This window comes from Lactuca sativa, chromosome 8 (assembly GCF_002870075.4).
Source record: "Lactuca sativa cultivar Salinas chromosome 8, Lsat_Salinas_v11, whole genome shotgun sequence".
Classification (NCBI taxonomy): Eukaryota; Viridiplantae; Streptophyta; class Magnoliopsida; order Asterales; family Asteraceae; genus Lactuca; species Lactuca sativa.
The window spans coordinates 118294816-118303259 of record NC_056630.2 but is presented as its reverse complement, the minus strand read 5'-3'; the positions used below and the strand labels follow the sequence as shown (position 1 = coordinate 118303259).

The 8444-nt window shown below is 32.1% G+C and overlaps 1 protein-coding gene across 1 annotated transcript; it reads left to right on the top strand.

The window, feature by feature from the left end:
* Window positions 1-2741: 2741 nt before the first annotated feature.
* LOC111902014 (probable L-ascorbate peroxidase 3, peroxisomal) lies at window positions 2742-6929 on the top strand. Its single transcript, XM_052766672.1, has 6 exons — window positions 2742-2923; window positions 2995-3119; window positions 4545-4594; window positions 4932-4997; window positions 5802-5850; window positions 6531-6929. Exons 1-6 carry the CDS (start codon window positions 2811-2813, stop codon window positions 6641-6643), a joined length of 516 nt encoding a protein of 171 aa, XP_052622632.1. The 5' UTR covers window positions 2742-2810; the 3' UTR covers window positions 6644-6929.
* Window positions 6930-8444: the final 1515 nt, after the last annotated feature.

The window sequence follows — 8444 nt, the reverse complement described above, 5'->3', positions numbered from 1 at the left end:
TAAAACCAACTAAATCTTGAATAATCATCTACAAACACAACATAATAACGATAATCATCCATAGAAGTTACTGGTGCAGGTCCCATAAATCACAGTGAATTACATCCAAAGGATGAAAAGCACAATTATTATTAATCTCAAACGACAAACAATGTCCTTTTGAAAGTTGACAAGAAGAACAAAGAATAGGTTTAGTTAAAATAGGGGTAAATGACAAACATCCACACTTATGCAAAAGGGAAATAACATCATAGACAATATGCCCTAGTCTTTTATGCCATAACTCAAAAGAGGCTCTAGAACATGAACTTGAAACTGCAACCAAAGCTTTATGTCCTCTTCAAGAATATATAAATCATTTTCACATTTTCCTTGTGCCAGAACTTGTCTCGTGTGCCTGTCCTGAATCTGAACGAAGGGTTGAGAAAATAAAATATCCACTGGGTTATCGTTTGTGAGTTTGCTTATGGACAAAAGATTCTTAGTGAGATGTGGAACAACCAAGGCATCATTCTATTTAATATGGTTTGAAACGGTAGTAGTACCAATATGAGAAATAGGAAGAGAAATATCGTTTCCAAAAGTAACTTTGGAATTACCCAGATATGGTGCACTAGTCTGGACAATGTCTTGAGAAGGAGTCAAATGAGCAGTTGCTCATGAATCAACATACCAATCCGGAGTGGATGAAGTCACATGACATTGAGCTTGAAATGCTTGTGCCAGATTCGCATATGGAGATGGTGCTTTCATGGCGTAACTGTATTAAGTAGGACAAGTGTTTTCATAATGTCCATTTTGACGACAAAGTTGACAGTGTGGAGGGTGACGAGTACCTCGTCCTCTGCCACCTGAGTTACCTCCATGGTATTGGGGTGACCGACCACAACCCTTACAGTTGGAATTGGGCTGAGAATTTTGAGCATAAAACGCAGCAGGTGGTGGTGTAGAGCCATGAAGCGACTTTAAGAAAAGTTCATGACTCTCAGCTTAAGAAAGCAAGTCACGAAAGGCAGGTCCTGGTTTGGAGGTGCGTATGGCTGTAGAAAAAGTTTCAAAAGATGCACTAAGCCCACATAAAAACCAATGAACTTTATCTGTTTCATCTACCGGATGACCGATAGCTGCAAGTTGGTCACAAACATTCTTAAATTTTCTACCAAAATCAGCAACATAAGCGGTCCCTTTTGTGCTTTGTCGAAGCTGATCACGAAGGTTTTGCATTCTTTCAACATAAGTATTACTATAGGCCGATTCAAGAGCTAACCATATCTCTCTGGCATGAAAGAGTCCAAGAACTTCGGCAACTGCTTCTTCAGTTAAAGAAGCATTTAGAATGATGACAACACGTTGATCAGCAGATAACCAGGAGCCATAATCAGAATTTGAAACTTCTTTACCATCTTTAAGAACTGTGATTGGAGGCAAAACAGAGGAGCCATCCATGTGGGATAAAAGATTTTGATATGTGAGAATAGGAAGCATCTGATGCTTCCATAACATGTAGTTAGAAGAGGATAATTTGATTGTAATCATGTGAAGAACAGTAGCCATGGGTAGAGACGCATCACTGATTGAAGAAGAAGAAGAAGACGACATGATGGGTATGAAAACAAAATCTCACCAGGGATGTGATAAACCAGAAGTCGATGCTCACCAGGGCAGGAAAAAACAAAAAAACGTAGGGTCCGATGGAAGAAGAGAGGGAGGAAGGCGACAACCCTAAAAATTGGCTGATACCATGTTAAAATATGAATCATACCACAAATTGTGGTAGACGGGTAGTTTATATGTGATTGATAAAATACAATGAAATAAATAAGGATACAAGATAACTAAAAAAATATATATACAGAGTAAATTTATTTTGGTCAAATATCTCTAATAGCTCCAAACATAAGGGCTATGTAGCAAACACCAAATGATCCAAGAAGCTGTGATAATGCATGCGTCAAAAAAAATTATTTGGAGTTTTAATTTGGACGACATTAAGCTTAACCTTGTCGATCCACTTTAATAAAGAAATAGTGTTTAGCCTTGAGGATTTAAGTAGGGAATTGTGGAAATAAAGCGTTCATCAAGGCTGTTTTGGGCGGGAGAAGGCCACACAAACCGTACAGCGATGTTGCGTTGATCCGTTAAAGTCGGCTAGGGTGACTCTTTATTAAAACGATCGAAACCTTTTACTTTCTATCACGAAAACTCAAAGATCTCCTCAAAAAGTAATCAAAGCGACAAATCAATAAAATGGTAGCATGGTCCTTTGATGTTCTCGCCCTAAAAACTCAGAATCTGAATTCAATGATGGAGAAAGGAACCATTTTGCAGATTTTGATCCAGAATTCTTTGATGGGTTGACTACACAGATTAAATTGAGGCGTTCAAATTAGAGGTATGGTTCCTTAAATTCATGATTTCATGAGTTTTGACGTTAAGGTTTGTACTCAAACCGTGTATAGTATATGGAGAAATTATGATATGTTCAGGCTAATTACCGAAATTAACAACTGATGTAGTTTAAAACTAGTGGTTATTTCATTGGAATGTGGTTAGGGCTCTGAGTTAGAAAGCTACGGTTAAACCCCGTAATACGTGTGCTTTGATGCCTAAGTGCTATATATAATGATCGAGATTAATGACTGTAAACAACTCATGTAAAGATGAAATACAAGTAGAAATTGTGTTAATTATGGATCATGGGTTTGAAAGGAGTATACAAGTTTTTTTAATTGTAGAAAGAAGTCAAGGGTATCGTTTCAATGGAAAGATATGTTGGTTTTTCTGGAAAATGAAACCGGTGTTTCTGTTGCATGGGAAAGCCTGTTGTTGACGCCGAGTACCAGGAAGAAATAGAGAAAGCTCGCCGAGACCTACGCACTTTGATCTTCAACAAAACTTGCGCCCCAATCATGCTTCGTTTAGCGTAAGATCCTTCGCACACATATATATTGTCATTGATGATCGAATTGAAATTGATGATTGTATTGTACGTAGATTTCATGATGCCGGAACGTATTGCAAACATACGCGGACTGGAGGTCCAAATGGTTCCATCAGGAAGCCTGAAGAGTTTGAACAAAGCTGTAATAAAGGATTAAAAGTTGCGATTGATTTTTGCGGTACTTACTCTATTTATTTTCCTTTGATCAATTTTTTTGGCACAAATTTTTCGTTTTATATACTCGTGTTATGTTACTAGTTATTTACAACACTAAAGTTGTGATGCCTTTACAGTAGAGTGCTTATATATATTATGTTGTTGAATTTTGTGTTTGATTAACGAGAGGTCTTGTTTGATATTTACTAGCTAGGGATGAGGTCTATGTAATTGCGTTTTTAGATCGATATAATGATATTTATTAAAGTACACAAGATTTTTAGGGCTATTTACAATTATGAAGATGAGGAAGACATTATCATCTTTTCCACAGTTGAGATATCGAGAGTTATTATCCAACTTTTATGTCACATATTGGCATTGGTCTCTACTGTCTTCCGGCCCAATGCATGCCGTCTTGTTCAACCTTTTTGGGAGGGACAAATTGACATGGGTCTCGGTTTCTAGATGTTCACACCCTTATTTCAAATACTGGATCAAATAGAAAATAGTAGCAAATCCAAGATCTCATATGCGCTATATATAAAATACAAAAAAAATGTGTGATTATTTGTCCTACTAAGCACAAAAAGAATTGCAAAACTTAATCAAATGGTAAAACACAGCATCTAAAAAGATGATTCCCCATGCAAGCTTCCTTTAGGCATGAACTCATAACCTATATATCGCCCTCTGAACAGTATCCAACAAGTTTAATCAAATTTGGATGGAGTACCTGCCAAGATAATTCATATCTAAAGAAAACCGAACCATAAACTTCAAGAAATGGGAATCAAGAAAACAAGAAGAAAAGCCCATAAAAACCCTCTTTGTGTCCTTGAAAACCCTCAGGTTTTTGCTTTTTGACAACAATTATCATTCCAGATCCGGATTGTGAAGCAGTAAGAGTGAATTCATCAATCCGACCTTTGAAAATTAACACAATCAAATCCTTTCTTCACCAAGAACATTATCAGGGAGAAAGTTCCTGCAGGTGGCATTTTGTCTACTAACCATACATATCACAACCATAATTAATAAATCATGGACCATTATTCTACTACGTGAAGCTTAATGACTTTTTTTTTTTTCTTTTCTTGTTAATGAGATCTATATTCAGTAATCATAGTCTATAAGGCTTCCAGATGCTGAGTCAGTTAATTACTCATGTCACCTGGATTTTAATTACTCGATATACAGTCTAGTACGCCAAACTAGTTGGCTTTTTTGATAGCAAAATGTCGAACAGTTAGTTAGTTTATCACACTATCTTATTTCCTTATCTAGCTTAAATCAAACGGTTTACAATACATAACTTACATTGGTCGTATTCTATATTCTTATGTTTTTTGACACCATTCTTGATTCCATGGTTAACTTCGTTTACAAAGATAATATAATAGAAAATAGTTCAGTTTATTAATGACAGTTTTCTGATCGATTATAGAAGAAATAAAGTCAAAGCATCCAAAGATCTCATATGCAGACATATTTAAGGTGATTTTAATCATACTGACGAATATAAGTTTTTATATATATATATATATATATATATATATATATATATATATATATATATATATATATATATATATATATATATATATATATATATATATATATATATAATAGATTAGAGTAATCTGTTGGTCTTGAGCAAGGTGAGATATACTTCCATATGGTTGTTTGTAATATGCTGCTTTTTGAGCTAGTGATATATTAGAATCAATGTTTTCTTTTTGTTGTCTACTTATTTTTTTAGCACACAAACTGAAGATTTTTGGTTCATGTGCAGGTTAAATAAGTACTTACCCAATAAATGGTCTATTGGCAGCATGCAGGCGTGGTTGCTGTTGAAATCACCGATGGTCCTACTATTGACTTTATTCCTCGTAGAAAGGTGCATTGATTTACTACGTAGTTGATATAAACTTTTTTCTTCTTCTTATGCCTTATCCATCTGTAAGTAATTTCCTTTTTATTAAAACTTTATACCACCATATATATATATATATATATATATATATATATATATATATATATATATATATATATATATATATATATATATATATATATATATATATCAAATGAGAACACCAAAAAGGTTGAGAACGCAAGAACAAAGTATATATTCATTTGTGATTCAATTATTCATTTGTTGAGAAATGATAAATTTTTACGCCTTTAATTTCAATTGAAGAGAAAAAACATATTCATGTTGATTCTGCCTAAAAATTTATCATTTCTCCATAAATGAATACATAGAATCACAAATGAATATATACTTTATTCTCGCGTTCTCAACTTTTTTGGTGTTCTCATTTGATATATATATATATATATATATATATATATATATATATATATATATATATATATATATATATATATATATATATATATATATAGCCAAGTTCTTTTGATAAACAAATTTTTTTTGACGAACATTTTTTTTGTTTTTGTTTTTTTGGGAATGTAGATTTATGCACAATCATTCTCATAATTGTTCTTACATCAATACTTATCATTCTAATATGATCCTACACACACACACACACACACACACACATATATATATATATATATATATATATATATATATATATATATATATATATATATATATGAAGTAGAAATATCATGGAGAATCATTTTATGCCATATGTTTACTTCTCCTTCATATTTTTTGTGTTTCATTTAGGATTCTATTGAATGGACCGAGGAAGGCAGACTCCCCAATCTTGAAAAAGGTTTTGAATCCTAGTTGTGTACACTCATTGTTCATGAGTTCATCTCACTTAAAGATTTCAATTGTTTGCCGTTGGAGTCATATTTATTTTACGTATTTGACATACTATTTAAATTACTCATTGATGAGTACAATAAATTTCTAAATCATATCAATATTGTTGTTTAGGAACCATATAGTTGTTGGATTAGCAGAAAAGGTTTCATTTTCATGACCAAAATAAGGGTTATATGCGACAAACAACAACAAACCTTAATTGATATATTCATTATAGCATCCTACTTTCTTATATTCCTATAATAGCATTATACTTAGATAAATCTCTCAAAATATAGCAATGTCAACCGAATACAAAGCAATTCTCACTATTATAGTAGGAAAGATTCTCAAATGTACAATATCTTAATAAGAAAAAAAAAAATTAAAGTACAACACTCGGTTGATTTTTCAAGGCACAATGCCTTAATAAGAAAAACAATCGAAAATTCAATGGTAATATAAATAAGTGAAAGTACGATGCTATAATAAACTAATAATTAAAACTATATATGTAGCTATTTATTTCTTGTAGCCCTTACATAAATGGATTACTGACACATTCTTACTTTTGCATCACTCAACGATATAGTTATATTTGACATTTGTTTTGTTCGGTTGCTGAAATTCTTAAACTTGTTGAAGGCCCAATACATTTGATGGACACGTTTAAGCGCATGGGTTTATGCATCATGGACTTTGTAGCTCTCTTGGGAGCCCATGTTATGGTAATTTGTATCTTACTTGTTTGGTTATAGGCTACATACAGGAAATTGCAATTTATTTTGTATTTTTTTATCATAACATCGCACTTCAAAATTTTTTCTTATTAAAATATTGTATTTTCAAATGATTTCGTATTAGGGCATTGTAGTTTGAAGAATGCTCTCTGTTTTCAAATTGTAATGTCCTAAAAAAAATTCATCCTCAGAAACCATATACAACCCGAATCCAATGAAATATGATGAATTGAGATGGTGTTTTGTAAATAAGTAATTCTCTCGAATAGATTAGCCATTTTCTAAAGTACAATCATGTAATATGAAAAAATAAAGTAAAAGTACGATGCTGTAATAAAGTTTTTTTTAAAGTATGTTGATTAAGACCTATTATCTACCAAAGTTTTTGTTTTGCTTGAAGGATCCTAACATGTTGTTAAACTCATGAAACATTTTACATTTTTGTCGCTTATCTTAATCATTATCTACCAAAGTGTTTATTTGTTTTTTGCTATCATCAAGATAGAACCCAAAAAAACAGATCAAACTTTGATGGCCCTTCCAAGCCACTCAAGTTTGATAACTCATACTTTATGTAAGTTTTGTTGATATTTTTTAAACATGAGGAATTATAGTTTTTCTAAGTGCTAACCGAAAAAAATATAAAATTACTTTCATTTATTCATGTACTTATATTATAGCATCCAATGCTAAATAGAAAAAAGAAACGAAAGTAGAATACTACATTTTCTATTTGTTGCATTTCACCTATTTTCTTACTATTCGATAACACCAAGTATTTGGAAAGCGTGTATATGTGTCTTTTGGATTAAATAAATAATATAACTTGATTTTTTTTAAACCAACAACCTACTGAGAGAGTATAGGGAAGAGTTGGTTTGGCGTGAGCCACAGGCGCTGGTGAGAAGAGAGTTTTTAAACCTACTGATAGGAGAGTTAGATGGGACCTCACTGATTCCTTCAGACCGGACAATGATGACTTTTGATGAGTTCCGCTGTGATGTTATGAAGCATGCTGAGGTATAGACCCATATATATATATATATATATATATATATATATATATATATATATATATATATATATATATATATATATCATCAATTCTAATCACAAGAAATGGCAATTCATTTTCTTTTATTTGGTTTTGTTATTTCTTCCTTTCATTTCTTCCTATTACATCATCCTACTTTTCAACATTTTCTTACCAAACCATTTTAAAGTATGCTGGAAAACAAGGTATTTTAGTGTGGACAATTAACTTTGTTTTTTTACCCGTACTAGAAACGTACTCACAATTATGTACTTTATGTTTTACCTTTAATAGAAAAATAGTTGCATCTTACTATTTTCTATATTATTATTGTGTTTATACCGAATCGTTAAAATGTAGATTCCAGAGTTGTTCTTGAAGGAGTATGCGCAAGCACACAAGAAGGTCTCTGAACTAGGTTTCATTAAAAACCCACCTTTTCATCTTTACCACAAGATGAAGAAGAAAAAGAAAAGTTCTGTTTTGCCACAAACCATTACCGGAGTGATCATTGCTGCTTCAATTATGATGGTGTGGTGTCATGTAAAGCAAAGGTAAGAATTAAATAATTGCTTTTAAAATTTTGTTGATTCTAAATATAACAATAAAACAAAAATTGTTTCCAAATGTGTACATCTTCTATTAGGACTTTCCCGTAAAATAACACAAATCATATGTTCTCCGGTTTTCATTTGTATATCCTTCTTGCTCTGCAAGTCATATTTTCCCGCCCTGCATTTTTTGGTGTAATAGTAATACAATGTTTAATGGTAATATATATATATA

Excerpts from the sequence above, each read along its gene's own strand:
- LOC111902014 (XM_052766672.1), top strand. The coding sequence starts at position 2,811 with ATGGGAAAGCCTGTTGTTGACGCCGAGTACCAGGAAGAAATAGAGAAA. Across the intron at positions 2,924-2,994 it reads CCAATCATGCTTCGTTTAGC|ATTTCATGATGCCGGAACGT; the intron begins GTAAGATCCTTC and ends TATTGTACGTAG. Across the intron at positions 3,120-4,544 it reads AGTTGCGATTGATTTTTGCG|AAGAAATAAAGTCAAAGCAT; the intron begins GTACTTACTCTA and ends GATCGATTATAG.